The sequence below is a fragment of the Cricetulus griseus genome, chromosome 3 (assembly GCF_003668045.3).
Source record: "Cricetulus griseus strain 17A/GY chromosome 3, alternate assembly CriGri-PICRH-1.0, whole genome shotgun sequence".
In the NCBI taxonomy this organism is placed as follows: Eukaryota; Metazoa; Chordata; class Mammalia; order Rodentia; family Cricetidae; genus Cricetulus; species Cricetulus griseus.
Window position 1 is genome coordinate 26,686,359 of NC_048596.1, and position 23,598 is coordinate 26,709,956.

The 23,598-nt window shown below is 36.8% G+C and overlaps 1 protein-coding gene across 4 annotated transcripts in view; it reads right to left on the bottom strand.

The window, feature by feature from the left end:
* Kif20b (kinesin family member 20B) overlaps window positions 1-23,598 on the bottom strand; it is a 50,896-nt gene that overhangs the window by 6,777 nt on the left and 20,521 nt on the right. For 2 of the 4 annotated variants that reach the window (XM_027406359.2, XM_027406360.2), the window contains exons 14-27: window positions 22,510-22,649; window positions 22,204-22,342; window positions 21,148-21,376; window positions 20,014-20,054; window positions 18,908-19,049; window positions 15,785-17,021; window positions 14,847-14,985; window positions 13,510-13,629; window positions 11,770-11,830; window positions 10,476-10,601; window positions 9,115-9,242; window positions 7,133-7,288; window positions 2,039-2,215; window positions 855-965 (exon numbers count right to left, since the gene is read on the bottom strand). In XM_027406359.2, coding sequence (XP_027262160.1) covers window positions 855-965; window positions 2,039-2,215; window positions 7,133-7,288; window positions 9,115-9,242; window positions 10,476-10,601; window positions 11,770-11,830; window positions 13,510-13,629; window positions 14,847-14,985; window positions 15,785-17,021; window positions 18,908-19,049; window positions 20,014-20,054; window positions 21,148-21,376; window positions 22,204-22,342; window positions 22,510-22,649 — 2,946 coding nt within the window. The remainder of the gene's footprint in view (window positions 1-854; window positions 966-2,038; window positions 2,216-7,132; window positions 7,289-9,114; window positions 9,243-10,475; window positions 10,602-11,769; window positions 11,831-13,509; window positions 13,630-14,846; window positions 14,986-15,784; window positions 17,022-18,907; window positions 19,050-20,013; window positions 20,055-21,147; window positions 21,377-22,203; window positions 22,343-22,509; window positions 22,650-23,598) is intronic. The other 2 variants (XM_035441877.1, XM_035441878.1) reach the window with 2 other exon arrangements.

Consider the following 23,598-nt stretch of genomic DNA (forward strand, 5'->3'; position numbering starts at 1 on the left):
TTATGTTTGTGCCCTCAGTGTTTAGCAAAATTCTCAATGTTGAGTAGCCTCAATAAATGTTTAAAAATAAATTGAAATAATTAAAATATTTTAGGTGGCACAGAGTATTTATGTATTTAGTAATCCAATCTGAGGAATTCTGTCTTAAACACAAAACCCTAAACCCAACACAAACGTAATAATTTCATGTGGCTATTAAATGTTGGTGTAGTTATTTTTTTTTTAAGATATATTTATTTATTATGAATACAGCCTTTTACCTGCATGTATTCCTGCACACCAGAAGAGGGCACCAGATCTCATTACAAATGATTGGAAACCACCATGTGGTTGCTGGGAATTGAAATCAGGACCTCTGGAAGAGCAGCCAGTGCTCTTAACCTCTGAGCCATCTCTCCAACACCGGTGGTAGTTATTATAATGGATAGAATTTCAAAAGAAAGTACTATGAAAAAAATATTGACCTTTATTTTATCTTTTACAGGATATTCTATTTTCTGACCATCAATAACACTTTAAAGAGGAAGTAAAAGCCAGTAAGCTTGGTCACCACTGCCTATAAGGTGGAAGAAGAGAATCAACTTCGACAAGTTGTTCTCTGACCTCCACATGTACCGTGTGGCAAGCATACTGCCCACCCAAAAATGGCTTTAAGAAACTAAACTAAGTAAATATAAATGTAGTTTAGAGGTCAATTTCTCAAGCGCCTCTAAATTTCCTTCACACAGCTGAGCATATACACAGCTAAATATGTAGCAAGGTACCTGTAAAACTTGGTAACATTAAACCTTCAAATGCTTATGATTAATACCAGGTAAAGAGAGCAAATACTGGTTATATTGCTGAATACCAACCTCTGCTGCATTCCTAGACATTTCAAAACTGGTTGATTGAGGTTCAGTTTCAACTCCACCAAGATCAAAAGAACCATTATGTTCAGGCTTGAGATTCATGGTTTGGTTTTCCTGAAGAAAGAAAATTCATTTTTAATAAGAAAATAAACACCTAACACAGAATGATTAAAAAGGACTTGCACAGAGTAATTATTAGAAATGCACACTTCAATAAAAAACTTCTCCTTCCTTCAACATTTTCATCTTTAGACTAGGGAAAGGCTGGGCAACTTACTAGCCTCTTGTGAGATTTGAAAGACTGACCTCACTTGCCTCTTACTTGTCATAACTGTCTGGTTAAGCCTGCAAGAATCATTTTTAGCTGGACATAGTGGTAAATGATTATAATCAGCATTCAGAAAACTAGGCAGGAGGATCATGAGTTCAAAATCATAGTAAGACACTGACTCAAGTCACAAAAGGCAAAAAACAAAGAACAGGACTGGTAGAGTGGCTCAGCAGATAAAAATTAAAGCAACTCAGTCTCAAAACCCGAATTTAATCACTGGAAGCCATGTTGGAAGGAAAAGAACTGAGACCCCAATGTTATCTTCGGACCTATGCAGTGTCATGTCTACATGTCCTTTATTTTCTAAACAGAGTGACACACCTAGCTATGTTAAAAGACACAATCAGAACTTAGCTGGAACTTGAATGCTAATTTTGATAAAAATAATTCTTGATAAACTATAGGTGGGTTATCAGGGTGGCTTAGCAAGTTAAGACTCATACCATCAAGCAGAGGCAGGTATATCTCTATGAGTTCCAGGACAGCTAGAGCTAAAATAAGACTACTTCAATTTTTTCTTTATTAAAAATTAAATTTAATTAAGGGTGGGTCCAATTATTCAAGTGACACCAAAACTTTATGCTAAACCACATTCCTACAATTTCAAGACAGACTAAGATAATCCTAAATCGTAGACTTTTGAATTACTTTAATTTGGGAATTACGAACAAACTATTAAGAGAAAGTGTTAAGTTTTGACCATTGATAAATCAACTATAATAATAAACTCTGAAAATTCAAAAAACATGAAAAACATCTAAAATGTTCAAGCTTTTGAATCTTTTGGGACGTACTGAGTAAATACTTGGGAAATAATTTCAACAAGAAGGTATAGAGAGAGTTACAGTGCACTGACCATCCCTGCGCTCTCTACAGCAGTCCTTTTTAGCTGCTGGATTTCCTCATCCTTATGCTTGTTACTGGAGAGCAGCGCCTTCATCTGCGCCTCCACAGCTGTGACCAGCTGGTCCCGCTCCTCTCTCCACTTTTGAAGGTCATCAGTTTTCTCTGCCAGCTGTGCTGTCAGTGTTTCCTAGTCAACAAGCACAAACGATACTGAAATACAATCACATGGGCATGAAAATGCTAGAATAGAACCCTGTTACCTTATTTCCTAACTTAAAAAATTAATTAAAAATTTTAACATAATCTTTATAATGAATCTAAGAATGTTATAAATTTTTTATTAAATATAACATGGTGAATATAGAATATACTATGCATTCATGTATGGACGAAATGCTTACAAAATACAAAATAACATTTTATCTATTAAATATTCATTTTATCTATTAAATACACACCTTTAATCCTAACACTCACACTCAGGAGGCATAAGCAAGCAGATCTCTGTGACTCCCTGGCCAGCCTGGTCTACATAGTTCCAGGCAGCCAGAGCTACATAGTGAGACCCTGACTCAAAATAAATGAATGTCCTCATGTCACATTTGTCCTTAGCCCACCTTCAAAAGAATCAGATTACTGGCAATTTCTTTCAATAAATAATTATAGCCATAGCATTTTATATAACATTATTTCCAACAACATTCAAATAAGAGAAGAATAAAATTACAGTAAAACAAATGACACACCTCACAGTTATTAAACATAGAAATGAAATAAGGAGCTAAAGAGACAGCTCAGCAGTTAAGAGCACTGGTTGCTCTTCTACAGGAGGTGGGTTTAATCCCCAGAACTCATGGGGTAGCTCAGAATCAGGGGATCCAAGACACTCTCTGGCCTCTGCAGGTACCAAGCACAGACATACAGTACACAGATATACATGAAGAACAACCATACTCATAAAATAAAAATAGTAAAAACAATTTAATTAGAAGAAAAAAATGAACATTTAAAATGAACATTTAAAGTAATTTGTAGTGGGTTCAAGTAAGTATGAAAGATTGTGTCAAATTAAAGAAAATCTAAACATGGAAACTGCTAGCATTTCCAGGGACAAAACTGGAGACAGTGGGAGCAGCTCTCATTAAGAGGGAAGTCAACACTATTTCCTTATTGCAAAGGAAATAGAAATCTTTGCAGAACAGAAAAAGGCCTTTCCTTCCAGTGAGAGCGAATACAGGGAGACGAGGGCCAGAGCCACAGCTTAAAATAGCCTCAGACACTGCACTGTACCTTCTATAGCAAGCACTTTAAAGAAGAGAAAAAGGAGTCAAAAGTCCTGTGGAAAGTATCAATGGCATCAGCAAAGGAAGGGAGGCAGTGCTAAAACCTTCTCCTCTTATTGCCACACAACCAAAGCAATAACAAAAGAACCAGTTTTCAAAAGCCCTGTAAGTCCACATTTTGGCCACTATAGGCCCCCTCTGAACTATAATCTGGGAACCAGAACAACTGTCACAAGCTACGCACTGAAACAGGGCTTATAGGACAAGAAAAGAAACTTTGAATCAGGAAGACACAGAATCCAGCAAGGTAGAAATGTAGTCTGAATCACCATCTACAGTGGAATACAGATGGCAGTTAGGGGACTCCAACCTCAAGGACCACTGAGGAATGTGACCAGTATCAACCAACTTATCCAAAGGTATGAGGAGATCAGGAACTTAGCCATCGAAGGATCATCAAGGAGGACAATAAAAGATCACCTAGAAGCATGAACAGGATCTGCTGCACAGCCTGTGAAGGACAGCTCAGCCATACAACTGTCATCTGCAAGCTGGGGGAACCTACAGTTCAGACTAGAATTAGTATCAGACAAGATCATGACACTTGAAGGAATGCAAATTAAAACTACTTTGAGATTTTATCTTATCTTTGTCAAAATGGCATGTATAAGGCCTTAAGGTCAATTCCCGATACACGGACGGACAGACAGGTAAGTTTCCAAACTCAATGATACACCTCAAGGTCTTAGCAAAACTAAGGCCAGGAGATGGCTCAGCAGGTTTGCTACACCTCATGACCTGAATGCAAACTCCAAAATCTATATCATAGAAGTAGGGAGTGGATGCCTTCAAGATGTTTTGACTTCCACACATGAGCTATGGCATGTGTGAGCACGCATGCACTCGCGCGCTCTCACACACACAAACAAACACACACACACACACACACACACACACACACACACACACACACACACACACCATGCAATTACACATATTCACCAAATAAATAAAATATAATTAAAAAATAAAAGAAGTTATTTCCTTGTTGGAAAGAAAGAAGTGGTAGGAGGGAGAAAGGAAGAGAGGGTGGAAAAAACAAGAGGGAGAAAAGGGGTGCCAAATGCAACCTGAGTTGACAACATAAACAAGATTGACAAACCCGTAAGTAACTAACCAAACTAGAGGGAAAAAAACACAAATTCAAAAGAGAAAATTCTAAAATGAAAAGGTAGGTAATGCAATAGACATCAATGAAATAGAATTACTAAGGCATACTTTGAAAAACTATATTGTAAATTGGAAAATATGTAAATGGAAACATTTTCAGATACCTAAGAAATAAAACAATAAAAACAAATTAAAAAATAAATATAAGAAGTATATAATAAACAATCAGAGTTAAGCAATAATAAGAAGTTTCCCAACTAAAAACTCCCAAGCCCAGGTGGATTCAAAGTTGAATTGTAACAGAACTTTTTATAAGAACTCACACTTAGGGGCTGGAGAGATGCTCAGCAGTTACGGCACCTGCTGATGTGACAGAGCCCCAGATTCCATTCCCAGGACTGACATGGTGGCTCACTACTATCACTAACTGCAGTCTAAGGGATCTGTTACCCTCTTCTGACTCCACAGGTAACAAACACCTGTGGAGCACATACAGACATCCAGGCAAAGCAAACACACACACACAAAACAAAAATATTTTAACTACATGTATGTGTGTATGCCTGAGTACAGGTACCTCAGGGAGGGAGTTATGAGCTGGGGACTTGAACTCACATTCTCTGCAAGAGCAGTATGTGCCCTAATGGCTAAGCTATCTCTCCAGCCTTCATAAACCTAGAAAGAAAGCCAGAAAGAGAGACAGGCAGACAGACAGAGCACATTTGTATACCAATGCTCCTTAAACTATCCATAGAACAGAAAGAGGAGGAATGCTGTCAAACTTATTTACAAAGCCAGCATTACACTCACATCAAACCAAACAAGGACACGGGGGAAGAAAATTATAGAACCATCTCCTTGGTGAACATGGATGCAGAAATTCTAAGTAAAAAATTTATAATCCAAATTTTACTACACATCAAAAAGATTGTTTACCATTACCAGATAGGATCAGTTCCAGGGATAAAAGAGTAGATTATCATATGAAAATCAACAAATGCAATAAATCACACTAATAGACACAGAGATCACATGACTACCTCAACAGATTCAGAAAAAAAACCTCTGACAAAGTTCAACCTTCACGATAAAAATCAGGAATAAAAGGATCATACCTTAGCACAACAAGCCACATGATAAACCTATAGCCAACACTATATTAAGTGGTAGAAATACAAAACATTTCTGATATAACAAAGAGGGAGACAATGGTATCCACTTTCTCCACTCCTACTCAACATAAGACTAGACTTTGTAGTGCAATATGCCAAAATAAATAGATGAAAATAGGAAAAGAAGAAGCCAAACTATTCCTATTAGTGAACAATATGATTCTGTACATAAAAACTTTACAGAAAAGTCTTAGAACTAATCAACATTTTGAGCTAAATAGCAACATACAAAATGAACAAAAGTCAGTGGCTTCTGAATATACCAATAATAAATATACTAAAAAAAAAGAAACCAGAAAAACAATTCCATTCACAATGGCTTTAACAAAAAAACAAAATGCCTAAAAGGAAAGCTAATAAAGGAAGTGAAAGCCCTCTGCAATGAAAATTCCAAAACACCAAAGAAAGAAACTAAAGAAGACACGAGAACACAAAAAGATCTGTGTCCAAGTGTCAGCAGAATTAATATAGTAAAATGCCCAAATCACCAAAAATAATTCCGTTTCAATCCAATTTCCATCAAATTCCAATGATACTCTTCACAAATAGGAAAAAAAAAAAAAACAAAAAAAAAACATCATCAATCCTAAAATTCACATTGAACTACAAAATATTCCAGATAACTAAAGCAATCCTGAGCAAAAGAATAATACTGGAGACATCACAATCTAAAGTCATATCACAAAGCCAACATAAAAAACAGCATGATACTGGCATAGCAACAAACATGTATTTCCACAGGGAATAGAAAGGAGAACACAAAACAAACATACTTAAACTCACACAGCTACAAAGTCCTTAATTTTCAACAAAGATATCAAAATACAATGGACAAAGACATGGTGCTGGGAAATCTGGACCGCAAAACACAGAATAGAAATGCAAAGTTCCTATCTCTCTCACCATGCACAAAAACAAAAGTGGACCAAAAGTCCTGAAGCTCTGAAACTGTTGGAGAAAAACACTACAAAATAAGCAATCGGCAAAGTCTTTCTCCATTAGCTCAGAAAATATCAAGAACTGACAAAAGGGATTACAAAAAGTAAAAAGCTTCTATACGATTAAGGAAGTAATAAAGTGAAGAGAGAATATAATCGTAGCTAGCTATACATCTGACAAGAGGATTACTATCTAGCTATAAAAAACTCAAAGTATTAAACACCAAAATAAATAAATAAATAAAAATTAAACAAGCCCCACTTGAGCTCATGAGACACAAAGTTCAGTAAAGATGAAATATAGATGACCAGTAAACATGACAATTGCTAAATATCCTTAACAACCAGGGAAATACAATCAGGCATTTCCCAAGTGGCAAAATGAAGTGAGAAAAGCTAGGAAAACACAAGAGTGAATGTCATGGTCAAATGGGGAGCAGGAATATCTTACAAAAGGACAACCTGCTCACAAAAAGAATTAGAGCAACTTTAAGAAACCTAGGGGAAATATGAAATATATTTAAGAACCATTGCTACTAACCACTTCACTCTGTAGCTTTAAGCAGCGCTCCCTGTCTTCAGCATATTTTTTCATCTCTCTGTTTCGTAGATTCTCAGCTTCTTTGGCTTGAGAGGTAAGGATTCCTTTTTCTTCTAACCACTTCTTTCTATCAGCTTTATATTTCTCTTCAGATTCCTGAGTAAAGATGATAAAAGTTATTTTCACATGGCAAAGTAGTAATTTTTGGTTAATATTGTCACACAATCCATCCACTTTCACCTTTAAATAAAAAAACATCAAACAAGTGGGTTTTTTGGTAAATAAGGACAATATCAACTTAATTTCAGATTTTAAAAAGAAATGTTAACTGGCCTTACTTTCACGTATAAAACAGTATTTTGCTATGAAATTCCTTCATCAATGAGCCTAAGTCAAACTAAACAACTGACATTTCTGTAAGAGTTACAGTGACTCAAATATTCCTACGGGGGGGGGGGGGGGTGTAAGCACCTGGTCTGTGTCACTTAAAAATGTATAGTTCCAAAAATTAAACACAAAATGACAAATAACTTGTATAATTATTAAAGGAACATTCAGAATAGAGGTTCTGAATAGATATATAAAAGTGATTTTCACACTGAATTCTATAGATATTTGTGCTCATGGCAATCTAATTTTAGACACTGAAAATCTAATGAAAACTCTAAAACCAAAACAGCACTCCATATCAGAATTAAAGTTTGCAAGATAGCCGATTACAATAATTCAGAAAAATGCAAACATCAACAATCTTAATATGGCTGAAATAACTCTATAATCTATATTTAATTAGTCAAAGAAAAGTTATTTTTCCTGTTATTCTCAGTAAATAATACAGAGCACATGCCTTTAATCCTAGCACCTGGAAGGCAGAGGCAGATGGACCTCTGTGAGTTCAAGGCCAGCCTGGTCTACATAGTAAGTTCCAAGATGGCCTGCTCTACATAGTGAGACCCTGTGTCAAATAGGAAAAAACAAAACAAAACAACAATCTAAAAAAAAAAAAAAAAAACCTTAGATACAAAACTAAGCATGGAGGCACATATACTCCCATAATCCCAGCATCTGGGGGATAGAGGCAATAAGATCAAAGTTCAAGGTCATCAAACATAAATTGAGTTTCACACTAGCCTCTGGTAGTTGTTAAATCCCATGGAAAACGCATTAGTTCCCCAAATAATGTATTCTACATATAGTACATTAAACCTGAACAAGGGTGTACATAAATATAAAATTAATCCTCTTATGTATCATATTTTCATGTTTCAATGTTTAGATATATAGCTTCCATTTGATAATCAAACATGGGGAAAGTTACCAATCAAATAAATCTCCCAATGGCTGTCTTCTTCAGAGCAATATTTTCTAGGTAAGAAATGGAGTTGAAAATAGATACAAAGACAGCAAAAGCAGTAACTTAAAAAATTACATATACACTGTCAGGGAGTGGGCTTAGTAGGTAAAACTACTAGCTGCAAGAGCCTGTCACCTCAAAGATAGACCTAGAACCCATGCTTTAAAATATACATGGTGGCGTCCATCCATCTGGAATCCCAGCACTCTATGGCAAAATGGGAGAGGCAGAGGTAGAAGAATTACTAGACGTTAATGAACCAACAGGCCTGAAGATGCTGCTTAGCAGCAGAAACAAGAGATTCTGCCTCAACAACTCCTGAAAGCTGTCCTCAGACTTCCACACATGCTGTGGTACAAAAGCACACACACAAGCAGATAATCACACACAGTTAATTACACATATAAGACATGAAATTGAGGACACAATCACAGTGATTTCACTGACTCATAATAAATTATGTCTTGGGAATTCCCCAGGATATTTCCAAATTGTGTTCAAAGTTTCTTCTCTACATTAATAATCACCATGTATTATTTCACCCACAAAACTAGAAATAAAATACAAAATGCTGAGTTCTCTTACAGAAATACAATGGACAGAAAGGAGGGAGAGAGAGAAATGATACCTGCAGCTCGTCCTGAAGCTTACTGATCTTCTTCCTAAGTATGTCTGTGTCATCTTCGGGGTCTTCGTTTGCCCTGTGATTACTTCTAGTTTCCAGATCTTTGAATTTTTCTTTCCATGTATCCAATTCTAATTTAAAGTAGATACAATGTTATGAATGTAGCAATTATACATGAAGAAGGAAGAAAGGAAGGGAGGGAATGAAAATCAGCAGAGCCCAAAATACAGACCAAGGTGGTTCTAAAATTATTCTGAAAGCTGAACTTTAAGCAGTCTCACCAAATTCTTTAAGATTACCTTATTTGTTTATATGTACATACATAGTACTATATATCTCACAAGGAAGTCCGAAGAGGGCATCGGATCCTTTGGACCTAGAGTTACTGATGGTGGTAAGTCACCACATGAGTTTTGGGAACCAAACCTGGGTCGTCTACAATGGCCAAACATGTTCTTAATCTCTGAGTTATCTCTGCAGCTACCCTCACCATTCCTTAGTGAAGACAAACTACAGGGATTTCTCATGTGCCCAAAGATTACTGTTCCAAGTACTGAGAATAAATTATTTTAATCTGAAATTACATGATACAATTCTTGAAGTGCTAAAGAAAAAGTCCTATCTATGAAAATGTCTAGAAAAGTATGAAGAACTTCATCCAATTACATTTCATATCATAGCACTAACATCCAATCACAAATAGGCCATATATCACAGTCCTCATCAAGAGCACTTCAGATGCAAATAATTAGGCTAACTAAGCAAATGCACAAAACTATATGTAAAAAATACCATAGAAGTAAGTACATACATTTCTTCCCTTTTGTACCAGACTATAACTAGCTTAATTAAATATTGTAACTTCCTACACACGTTAGAAAAATTGATGCTGTTGACAGCAATGGATCAGTACTTACTGAGATAAACAAATTAATGCTAAAAGCTTGCAGACACAAATCAATCAAAGCTTGTTTTTTCTTCATAGATGTGTTTTTTATTTGATGTAGATGAGTGTTTGTCTACATATGTGTATGTGCTCCATGTACATGCCTGCTGCCCACGGAAATTAAAAGAGGTACTGGAACTGAAGGTAGAGCCACCATGTTAGTGTAGGGAACTGGACCTAGATGCCCTGAAAGAGCTACAAGTGTTCTTAATCACTGAGTCTTCTCTCTACCCCATGATGCAGTATTCTTATTTCTTTATGATATATAACCTTACTCAGAAAACAATAATTTTCATCACAGTGGAAAAGATGTGTCAAAAATTATGAATTATTATAAACTCTACACTACTTTTGAAAAGGAAGAAATCCAAGAAGATTAAAACAAGAAAGTATGTTTTGAGATGCAGTCTCATTTTACCTTTGGCTAGCCAATCAGCTTCCTCTAACTTAGCCTCAAGCACTCGGTCTTGTTCTACCTGAGTTTGCTCTTGCTCTTCTAATGTCAATCTCATGTGTTCAATCACCTTCTCTTTTACACTTAGATCTAAATGTTTGAGAAAAAAACAAAAACTATTGTTAATAGTTCAATTCGAAATATCACAAAGAACCAAATAATTTTAATAAAACAATTTAGAAAATGTGTACACTGAAAATCATACAAAAATAATGAAACTTAAGACCTAAATAAATACAAAGGTATATCCAGCATTAATTAAAGAGTTTGTTAACTATCAATCTTCCCAGTTAGAACAGCTTTAACACAATCACTACTAAAATTACTCATGGCTTTTATGTAGAAGTGAACAGAATGATCCTAAAATTCATGTGGCAATGCACAGCACCTAAAGGAGCCAAAACATTTTTGCAAATGAAACACAAAAATGGGGGGACCCACACTTCCCAATTTTAAAACACATCACAATGTTTCCATAACAGTGACATGCTAGCATGAAGATAAATAGATCAAAAATCAGAATTGAATGACCAGATAACAAATTATCACATTTACAGTTATTCTTCAACAAAGGTACAAAGATAATATAGTAAGAGAAAGAACAGGAAGGTGCCCCCGACCCTGCAAGCTCAGGGATTACTGCAGAATCGGCAGAGTGACATCATGTCAAAGACGTGCAAAACCAAGTCAGAGCTAATACCAGCATGCAGAGGGAAATGGGACAGAGTCCCAAACACAGCTGAGAAGCTATTGGCAACCGTTAACCTGCTGGGAAAGGAAAGGTCAGTTTTCTCTGAGAGGGCAGCCCCTGCTAAAGCAGCCTTGCTCCAGTGGAAGGCCACAAACTGGTAAGGGGTTGGGGATGAGGGGGAAGGAGGGAGGAAGGGTGGGAAGGAGGGAGAGAGAGAGAGAGAGAGAGAGAGAGAAGTTGCGTGGGACAGGAAAGGTAAGGTGAATCTGAAAAATGGGAGGAGGGTGAAAATGATCAAAATATATGGTTTGAAATTATCAAAGAATTAGTAAAAATATTTTTAAAGTGTACAGACCATTACCAAGAAATCAGTGTTGCACTGAATATGTATTACTTATTGTTTTTCTAATAATCAATTTTAATTTTAAAAGTTATTCAGCAGAATGCTTTTTACCTTTGATAACATCTTTGGATACCATCATTTGAACATTTTAAAGAAAAAAGTTAACTGTTATTGCAACTATTTAACAGTCAATTTAGTTCTAGAAAGAGGAACTTGGTTCTGACCTTTGCATACTCTCTCATACTGCTGTACCGTTTCTTCCATTTTCTGATTATTTAACTGCTCCTATAAAATTCAAAAATACAATTAAAGGCACATAAATCAATACTTAACAGCAGTTAATAGTAGGTGTTGAAACAGTCCAGGAATGGAGTCCTGTGAGGAGAATGTCAAACCAGTGCTTGTGAAAATACTCCAAAAAACAAGACAAGAATATTGAGACCTGTTTCTTCAAAACATAAATTGTTTTTGAAATATGTGTTTTGTGCACCTCTCGGGTGGGCTAACTTCAGATTACTCATTATTGCGTTCTGTTTTTATTCAATTAAATGTTTAAACTATCTTTAATATGTCTATATAGAAAAAACATGGTTCTGTCATGTATGGCTTGTTCTTGTGATTATATATACAGCTTGAACTCATCAGTTACTCATGTGATCATTCTTAATCCTCAGACCATAAATTGTCTGATGCTCTGAATAAAGTTGACTAATGCATAAGACTTTAGTCCACCTCATTCACTGGCTCCATTCTCCCAGGACCCACAACTTCTAGAGCAGTGAACAAGTAGACATTAATAGAACCTAGGTGTGCCGGGACATGCATTTAATCTCTGTGAGTTCAAGGCCAGGCAGCCAAGGCTATATAGTGAGACACAGTCAAGTTCTGTCTGAAAAAAAAAACAAAAAACAAAAAACAGAAAACAGGGCTAGAGAGATGGCTCTGAGGTTAAGAGAACTGGCTGCTCTTCCAGAGGTCCCCAAGTTCAATTTCTAGCAGTCACATGGCAGCTTACACCTGTCTGTAACTCCACTTCTAAGGCTTCTGACACTGTCACACAGATACACATGCAGGCAAAACACCAATAAATATAAAATAAAAGTAAATTATTAAAAAAAAAAAAAAACAGAAACCAAAACTAGTAAGATGGGTCAGTGAGCAGGGCACTTGCCAACCCAGAGGAGCCTGAGTTCCTTCCCTGGTGCCCACAGAGTGGAAGAAGTCATCTCACAAGCTGCTCTCTGACCTCCTTATATGCAGTGGGGATACACGCACCATGACACATGTGCAACCATGCACTGAATCACATAAACACATTCACATATGCATAAAAATAGACAACAATCATCTCATGCTTTCATTATCAGTTATGACGATCCTTATACCTACTCAGGATTTTACAGGAATGTGTTCTCACATATCATAAGATGCAAAAGCAAGTATAATGGAAGTACAATGTATACTGATTATAAGAAAAAATTTTAGTGTCCCCATTATGAAACATAAAATGTAGAAAACGTTTAAGAGTCCTCTATCTAAAAAGCAGTTATACAGTTTGAAAAAAGTATCAAGAGTCTTAAGGGGAAAAGTTCAATCACAATTCTAACTTTAACCTGCCAGTCACCAAGACTACACTCTCCAATCTCTTATCCATTCATCACAATCTCTACAATCTACTTTAGGATGGATCACTACAGATCAGGCTGGACTGCCTGGATCAAAATAAAACAAAACATACAATTGTATGTTAGTAGAGTCTGGTGGCTTGTGCCTATAATCCTCATGCTTGAGAGGTGATGACTGAAGGACTTGCTATGAGGTCAAGGTCAATCTAGGCTACAAAGTAACATCCTATCTCAAAGCAACAAAACAAGACAAATTTTAATATAATAAACACGTTTTATCAGGCAATAAAATCTAACAGCAGAATGGATTTCAAGCATCATTAACAACGTAACTGCTACCTTGAGCTGCTGGATCGTCCGCTGTTTCATATCTATTTCCTGAGAATACTGGTTTTTCTTTTTCTCCAGTTCATTAATTTTAATCCGCAATGATTTCTCTTCATCTCGCATTACAGATACCTACAGAGCGAAATTTATAAAGCAAATTGAACATTTTTACACTTTTTGCTGTGTTTAAAATTTATGACCATATCTTCAAGAATCATGCATGACCTTTAATCCCATCAGAAAAAACAAGACACTGCTAAAGGTACATACATTACTACATTACTAAGTGGCAAAGTTCAGCCTTTTTTTTTTTCTATTTCTGTTCTAAGCATCCTTTCCCTAACATTTTGAGCTCCCTTACTCCTTCTTTAGAGTCCCTTCTCCCCAGCAAGTGGCTTCCTGTGACACATGGCTTAACTCAAGCAGTATTATTTTCACCCCTTTTCTTCTCTAAAAGCTGCCAAGATGTACAGCTTGCCTGCTGAGGAAGGAAGGGGGAGGGGGAAGAGAGGCAAGGGGAGGGAAGAGGGGAGGGAGGGTTCTTATGATGTTTTCAATTTTCTTTTTTCTTCTTTTCTTTTCTTTCTTTCTTTTTTTTCCCTCCAAGACAGGGTTTCTCTGTGGAGCCTAGCTATCTTGGAACTCACTCTGCAGACCAAGGTGGCCTTCAACTAAGAGATCCACCTACCTCTGTCTTCCAAATGTTGGGATTAAAGGTGTGTGCACCATGCCCAACAAGATATTTCAATTTTCATAGGAAGATACAAGGGGGAAATACAGAGCAAAGAAAAACTAGACAGCAAGAAAATAATTGGCTACATGTACTACCTTCAAGAAACATAACTAGGAGAAATGGAATAGACTTTTTTCCCTCCCTAAATTTTCTTTGTCGATATGTTAGTTTACAGCTACACAACACAGAAGGTGCCAAACCTCATCCAAATTAAATTATAATGGAAAACTTGTTGTAAGTCACTCTGTATATCCTAAATAGCAAGTACAAACAAAAAATACTTTATTTTTAGAGAAACTCCTATATCAAAAGCATATATATTTCTACACACACAAACACAAACACACGTACAAACCTTTGAGCGGTGAAATGTTTATTACCTGCAGCAGGCAAGGATCATACCCAAAGCCACATCCACATATTGTTCTTCTCTCTAACCTTCAGTTTATTTAAGTTAGCTGCATTTTCCCTTGTAAATTAATGGCATTCATCATTTTAAGAAACATTCAAGTTCACAGATTTCAGTTTAATCTTAAAATCTACACCTAAACTTAAACCTAAGGGAGAAAAATCTATACCACACTAAATTGTCCACAAGACTTTTCATATAACCTACCTCTTTCTGTACCTGCTCAATCTGCTTTTTGGCATCAGTGAGTTTCTCTTTCAGCTCAGCATAATCTTCTTCCTTCCTCTGAAGATCTGCTTGGAGATCCAGAGTAAGAAGAGAGTTTGCAGCAAGTTCCTCTTTTAATCTAAAAAGAAAACAGAATCACAAAGTACTTCTCAGGCAACATTGGCTGCTTAGATCACTATGTGAAATAGCAACAAGTGTTGCAGAACTACATCTTTTCACAATGTAGAATGTGTAAGCTAGCAGTGAGTACTTCAGACAGCAGCATCTAGGGTCTCAGGAGTATAACCTTTACATACAACTTTTGTTTCTAAAGGTTTATGTGAACCAAGTTCAAGTGCCTCACTCATCATATATGCTATTCTGTAGGGAAAAATCCTGATTAAGAGGTACTGCTGACCACGACCACTTGGTCTTGGTCAGAGTTACATAACAAGGATTTAAGAAAGAGGGAGGCGCATATGTCGCTCTCTTTCACCTGGCTGAGCTGACTAGGAAGCATTTTCAGGGTCCGTCCTGCTCTGGTGCAAACCTGGGTCACTGGCCCCCTTGACCGAGTACTGTTCCCCAATAAACTACCATTTATCAACCTATCTCTGACTCCACTTTGTAATCATCTATAGTATTCTATCAAATTAATTGACATCCATCTAACTGTTCAAAAATTACGTAGAAAAAATGAATGCCTGGAACCAGCAAGATGACTTAGTGAATAGAGGTGCTTGCTGCCAAGCCTCATGACCTGAATTCAATTCCTGGGCCCCACATGTTACAGGGAAGGGACTATCTCCCACAGGTTATTCTTTGACCTCTGCAAATATGTGCATATGCACAAAGACACATGGGCACAAACACACACACACACACAAAATGTGAAATATTTTACATACTTTAGATAGTTTAAATAAAACTTAGCTCACTTTTCTGTTTCTTGTCTGCTAGTTTGTCTTTCTTCTTCCTTTAACTGGAGTGACTGTTTCATATCATGCAAATTATTTGTCAACCGTGTGATTTCTTCTTCCAACTTGATTTCTTTTTCATTGAAATCTTTGGTGCTTTTGATGTGATCCTGGTGATTTGCTTCAAATTCCTTCAAACTTGCTTCTAGCTTTAAGATGGCAGATTCTTTTTCTAAAATGCCTTGCTCTAATTCAGCTAAGCGGCTACACTCATCTTTCTGGGTCTCTACTATCATTTCAAGTTCCTTTATTTTTGCCTTATAGCATGCAACATCCTGGGTTAGCTCTGAAAGAGCTTGCTCTCTTTCGGACAAAAGCTGTACTTGAACACAGAGACCAACACTTTTTTCTTGCAGTTCTTCTCTGAGCTGATGTATAAGACTTTCTTTTTCTTTCAGCTGGTGATCTTTTTGCTTATCCTCACTCTCCTTTGCTCGTAGTTCATTGTTCTCATCCCTGTAGCCTTTTACTTCCACCTGTAATTTTTCAATTTGCTCTTCCAGTTCCTGAATCTGATGAGACTTTTTGGAGGAGGCCTTCACAATCTCTTTACATTCTTCCCAAATGGCTTCAATACTAGAGTGGAAGGAACTTTCCCTACAGAGCTCTTGAATATGACAGTCTTTTACCCAGTTGCTTGACAAGTCACTACCTGAAAGCTGTAGTGATGTGTTCAGCAAATTATCCCCTTTAGGACCACTTGACAGATCCTGGAGATTAAGTAAATCTATTTTTGAAATATGAGAAGATGAATCAAGTGACCTTAGTTCATCTATTTTTGTTTGCATTAGTTTTATCTGTGAAACATTGTTTGTGATGCTTCTTGTAGCAGTTTCCATCTCCTGTGACAATTTGAGGATCCTCTCCTCCTGCTCTTTGTTCACAGCTTTCTGCATCTGTAACTCAGCAACTGCACTGTCATAATTGGCCTGCATTTGCTCCACCTTTGTCCTAAGAGACAAGTTCTTTTCTTCAGCAAAACAAAGCTGCTGCTGCAAACTCACAACCTGTTCATTCAATTCTGCTTTTTCCACTTTTTCACTTTTGAGTTCATTCTCACCAATAATTAAAAGCCTTTTGAGCTCTTCATTCTTTTCTTGTAAAACTCTAATGCCTTCTCCACCTTCTGAAACAGGCTGCTGCATTACTTCACTTTTCTTTTGATCTTCGGTGATGCATGGACTACCAAGTATAAGACCTTTAAGAGAACATTGGTACTATTAATATTAGTCTAGCAAAACATAAGAAAGCAACAGTTGCATATAAACTGAAAGAGCAAGCTCTTTCAGAGCTAACCCAGGATGTTGCATGCTATAAGGCAAAAATAAAGGAACTTGAAATGATAGTAGAGACCCAGAAAGATGAGTGTAGCCACTTAGCTGAATTAGAGCAAGGCATTTTAGAAAAAGAATCTGCCATCTTAAAGCTAGAAGCAAGTTTGAAGGAATTTGAAGCAAATCACCAGGATCACAACATTTGCAACACTAGAAACATCAAACCTCTAATGAAAAAACTGAAAAGAACTTTTAAAAGAAAACATACACAATTTAATCCACTTAAACAAAAAGTATAGCTTCAGGTCTGAGTTGACCAAAGAGATCTAGCAAAATAATGGCCATTACTTCTGAGTACTCACTTTCTAGTATTTATCATTTAACTTAATTCCACGGACCTTTATCTAACTTTATGAGACAGGACAGAGGGCAGGGAATTATGGTGACATTCTAGCAACCAACTATAACCTAAAGAACAGTTTTAAATTACAGTTACAATGTTCCTGACTCACAAATTGAGCAGCTCATTAAATTTCTTCATAGATAAAAGCAGAAGGGGGTTGAAACTCTCAAAAGTCATATAAAACATACGGCCTCATCTTTCACTAACTCATGAAAGAACTGCTGACTGATTATTTCCTCAGATGGGAACAGGAAGCTAATGGCTATTGTGTTGTAGGTATAAAGATCAAGGTAAGTCCTGTGCTGTAGAGCAGCTATTAACAGAATCTTGAAACATGCAGAGGGCTCAACTAATCAAACATGAATGCAAGGCATGTTTGCAGGCTTAATATCTACATTTCTAGGGTAAAGATAACTCTGCTGGCCCTTATCCTAAGACTAGTGCTAACAGGCTCCAATGAGAGATAAAGTGTTTGTCACAAAAGCATGAGGGCTCAAGATCAATCCCCACAACCAAGGAAAAAAGAGTTACGTCTCTAGCCCTGTATTATAATGAGATTCAGGATCTGTCACTGGAACCTGAACCTGTAGGTGGAGTTTTTAGTCAGGACTCCCAGCCAATTCTGTCCTGTCAGGTGGTTTGCAAATAACCACAGAGACTTAATATTAATTACAAATGCTTGGCCGATAGCTTAGGCTTGCCACTAACTTGCTCTTACAACTTAAATTAACCTATTTCTGCTAATCTATGTGCTGTCCTGAGGCTCATTAAACTCCATAAACTTTCCATGTTGCTTCTTCCTCTTGGGTCACAACTCCTCTGACTGCCCTCCTTCCAAGCATTCTCTCTGCTCCGAAAACCCTGCCTAGCTATCTGCCAATCAGCGTTTTATCAACAATGAGGGTAACACATTTTCGAAGAAGGAATATTCCACAGCATCATTGATTAGGGTAGACTGACTAGTCTGTGAGTCCCAGACACTCACTTTTCTAAACCTTCCCAGTGCTGGGATTTCATGTGTATGCCATCATGCAAAGTGCAAAGTGAGAGAAAAGAATCTACCCTCATTCTATGCATGAACACAGTCAGTTTCCCCCAATACCATTTGTTAATGAAGCTGAGAATAAATAGGAGAAATCTGGGAGTGAGAAGAGGAGGAGAGGTGACCTCCAGGGCCAGCTAAGAAAAGCTGGCTAGAAATAAGCCAAGCTAAGCCCAGGCATTCATAAGTAAGAATAAGCCTCCATGTATTTATTTGGGAGCTGGGTGGCAGACCCCAAAAGACTAAGAGTAAAAAACAACCAGTAACAGATTAGATCATGGTATCTACGTTTTCCTAAAACCTGTTCTTACTCAGTTTATTTCCTGCTTGTGAGGCACCCCTGCAGGCAACGGAAGTGCTAATACCTTTTTTTGCTGGTGGTTCACCTTGCTCAAGTCCGTCTTCATTTAATCTTTTCCTTTCTGAATGTGTCTGGGTAATGCTGTTCTTGGGCATTGCAACTGTTTCATTACAAGTTGATTTATTGCTGATTAAAGATGTATCTACCTAAAACAAAACAATTAAAATAGTTTTAATGCAGAAAGCTACAGCAAACATGGGGACTACAAATATTACCTGTCATTGGTCTATTTTCAAATTTGATGAAACACTTTGCAAGTTGTTTCTTTAGTTTCACTCTAAGATAACTGAGGACTCTGGCAACAGAAAACCTTTAGAGATAAATATCACTAAGTCATACTCAAAACATTATGTGCTTCAGATGCAATGGGAAAAGCTTATATTGCCAGCTACATAGGAGAATGTAGGAGGACTGCTCCTATACGCAATTTCAAGACCAGTTGGTCAACACAGTGAAATCTTGTCTTTAAAAAACTAAGTAAAACAAACAAACCCTAAAGACCAAAGTGTGCTCTGAAATGAAGTACTTACAGAATATTACACACATACCCTTTTATTAATCTATTTCCAATAGCCTAGCATGGTAATTGGTAGATGGTAGATGGTAGTTTTACCTGAAAGAAATCAGTTTTGGTTTCTCACCCTTATGCTTCCACCTTATTAAATGGGGTTATTTCCCCCAGAAAAGGTTCAAAGTCAGCAAAATAGAGTAACATATGAAATACTTAAATACACAGCTACGGATATAATACCGAGTGAGGTACCCATAACTATGTATCAAAATATTAAAGCCCACCCAGCCTGGAGTATGCCTCAGTGGTAGGATGTATGAAGTTCTTGGTTCCAGCCTTAAAAATAAAGTAACGCCTCATGTTCAGATAATCCAGGGAATGGTGACAGGTACTGAATATACCGTTCTGTCAAGATATAAAGTCACCTTGAGAGGCAGAGGCAGATGGATCTCTGTGAGTTCAAGGCTCGCATAGTCCATGAAGCAAGTTCCAGGACCGCTAGGGCTGTTACACAGAGAAACCCTGTCTCAAAAAACAAACAAACAAAAAAAAAACAAAAACAAAAAATTCTTACCAAGACAAAGTAAAGCTTACATTACCTTACTTGATGCCTTCAGCTCTTGAACAAAAGAGTCTGATCCTGTGAAGATAAAGAATATTAATAAAAAATTTTAAGCATCTAAAATTAAAAAGAGCACTGAATGAAACATGGGCTACTAAATTACATTAAATTCATAAAAAGAATTTTGGCAGTAATAATATTAAATTACAAGATGATATTGTTTCAGAAATAGCCACTTTCAAAACTTTGAGCAAACTTATAGGCATAGCTACATAGTAGAAACACAGTAGTGTCACATACAGTAGTGCCTGTCTGGTCAACTTCATAAGACACCACGGACTTGCCATTTTCCAGCTCTCTTCTTTCATATAATAAAATGTGGAGCATGTCACCTCTGGTTGAATTTCCATTCATCTGCTCTCATTTTGAGATGTCTTCTCTAATAGTAAGTAAATGTTTTAAACTATTTATTTAGTTGTTTTTTATTTCTTGTGTGTGTGTGTGTGTGCACGTATGCACACACCTGTGCATCATGTACACCTGTGCACCTGAAGAAGACAGACTCAACCTCAAGTGTCCATCCTTAGGCACCACCACTGTTCTTTTTCAGACAGTCTCTAACTGGGACTTGTGTTCAACTAAGCTAGGCTGGCTAGTCACAAGTTCCAAGGACCTGTCTCTGTCCACATCCCCAATGCTGGGATTATAAACACATGCCACCACACCAAGCTTGTTTTGTATAAGGTCTGGGAATCAAACTCAGGTCTTGATAGCACCAACTTTACTAACCTATCTGCCAACCCTCAGAAAATGGCATAGTGGCTCATGCCAGTCAACCCAGCACTCAAGAGGCTACATAGGCAGGCAGATCTCTGTGAGTTCCAGGACAGCTGGGGTGGTTACACAGAAAAATCCTGTCTCGGAAAAAAACAAAACAAAACAAAACAAAACAAAACAAAAACCAAAAACATATATGTGCTCAGACATACATACATACCACTTTTTGTAGTAAATCATATTACAAATGATAAAAGTGTTAAGATTTGTTAATTAGCTTAAAATATTTTCTAGTCACTAAGATAAAAAAGATGCACAAATCTCTATACTCTAGTTATACCCTAGTTTTTATGTATTTATATAATCCAAATATAGATAAAATACATGCACTTACCACACTCTCTACTTTTTAGCTCTTCTTGGGCTTTAGTTAATTCTTCTTTAGTTTGGGCTAATTCCGCTTTAACTTGATTAAACTTTAGTTGCAAACAAGCAATAGCTTCCTGAGGATCAGCAAGAGACGTAATATATAAATGAGCAAGTTCAGCCTGTTTCTTAATATCAGTGACATCATCTTGAAGAGAATCAATAACATCTTCAACTCCTATATAATTACACGCTTCCTAAAAATAGCAAAAACCACATGTCTAACATTAACAGTGGACTTCACTACATGTGGTAATACTCTAACAGACTACAAACAGCAAAAATTCACAATTTAAAATTCTTTAAATTACATGAATCCCCCCAATTATACAAAATTTGTTTCACTATTCATCTTCTAAAAACAGAATGTGAAGCCTGTTTCCTCATATCATAAATTTTAGTAAGTTATTACTGAATAATTTTGATTACCTAGTTCAAGTACACCTTCAATCATACAGATTCTTATGTGGCATTTCACAGTAATTCAAGAAAAGTAACCTCCATCTTCATACCAAAGTCCACATCACAAACCATGTATACATTACAACACAATGGAATGGCAGTGAGAGCCTGAAGATCTCTGTCCCAGACCACTGAATCCACAAAGCACATACCCAGAGGAAACCAAAACAATCCCTCCAAAAACCCTTATGAGCTTGTGGGAGCAGCAAAAATTAACTTTCCTTGAGGTAAACAACAGTGCTTTTCTAACAAAGGCAAGCCCTTTTATACATAAATACATGTTTCTGTTTTGATCAGAACAAGTGACCCTTTAAGGGTCCCTTTACATCTTTAATTTTTTTCATAAATTGTAAGACATTTCTGAATGGAGTATAATCCAAGAAAAATGACTTGTCACTGCCTACAAGTAAAACAATGACTCAAGAAAAACTGATATGGAAACAAATGCCACAAAAAAAACAAAAAAAAAAACTTTTACAAAACCAAAGTTCCATTTAAACTGTTTGCGTCTAGCAAGGTACACAGGCCTCACTGATTATTTTTAATATTTTCATTAACATACTTCAGTTCCAACTTTCATGGCACAAATTCTATTTGTTGGCTCATCTTCGGTGTCACATATTCCAACCAAATCTTTGAAGATTGCCAGGCGACGTTCAGCATTTTCTTCTAATGCCTCTCGTTCCTGAAGAAGTGTCTCCCTTTAAAAGAGATTATTTCCACTAAGAGAGCAATTTAGATAGTCATATGTAATATCTATCTATATAAGGAAGTCATCACATTCAGAAGTCACCTAATATAAATTAAGAAATGGCTATAAAACAAACAGATAAATCTCAATTCTTACCAGGTCATGAAGATAACTTACTTAAAATCGGCTTCACGTTGAGTCCAATACTTAGTGAACTCCTGTGTAACTTCTTCTCGAATTTTAAATTCCAATGTTAACTTTTCCTTTTTTTCATTTATTAGTCTTTTTTTCAAGTCTTCTATTAAATCCAACAGTTTCTAAAATAAGCATATATGCTTTATAGGAAAGAGTCCAAGAGAAATATAGAGTGTTCAAAGAGAGCTATTATAGTTTAGTCGATTATAATCGTGTCCTTTCTAATGGTGCTAATAGTCTTATTAAAATTATAAAATTATAGAGATTCCTTAACCTGAAAATTCAAGTGTGCCTCTCTACATCTGAGAAACAAGCCTGTACAAGAAAATATAAACATGCACGCCTTTAATCCCAGCACTCGGGAGGTAGAGGCAGGTGGATCTCTGTGAGTTCAAGGCCAGCCTAGTCTCCAGAGCGAGTGCCAAGATAGGCTCCAAAGCTACACAGAGAAACCCTGTCTCGAAAAACCCAAAAAAAAAAAAAAAAAAAAAGAAAGAAAGAAAATATAAACAGATCTGTCTAGCCAACTGTACTGAAAAAAAATTATTTATTATCTACTAAGAACTGTTTGGTAGAGTTATGTTTTATTTCATTCTATCTATACAACTCCATGACTTGCTAGCACCACATTTCCTAAGCAGGGAACATAAGGACCAACTCTATAGGAAATGCTAAAGGCTGGGTTCAAGTGTCCTAGTCACTGGGCATGGTAATAATCCATGACTTTAATCCTAGCACTCAGAAGAGGCAGGTGGATCTCTGCAAATTCCAGGTCAGACTGAGCTGCTACACAGTGAAACTGTATATAAAACCAGAAAAAGTGTCCTGTTAAGGAAAGGGATATGAGTCACCATGGCACAAGCTCACACTCACACAGACCACACACACACACACACACACACACACACACACACACACACACACACACAGACAGACAGACAGACAGACAGACAGACACACACACACACACACACACACACACACACACACACACACACACACACACACACACACACACACACACACACGATATAACTTCACATGGGATTCAGGAGCAAGAGGATGGTGTCA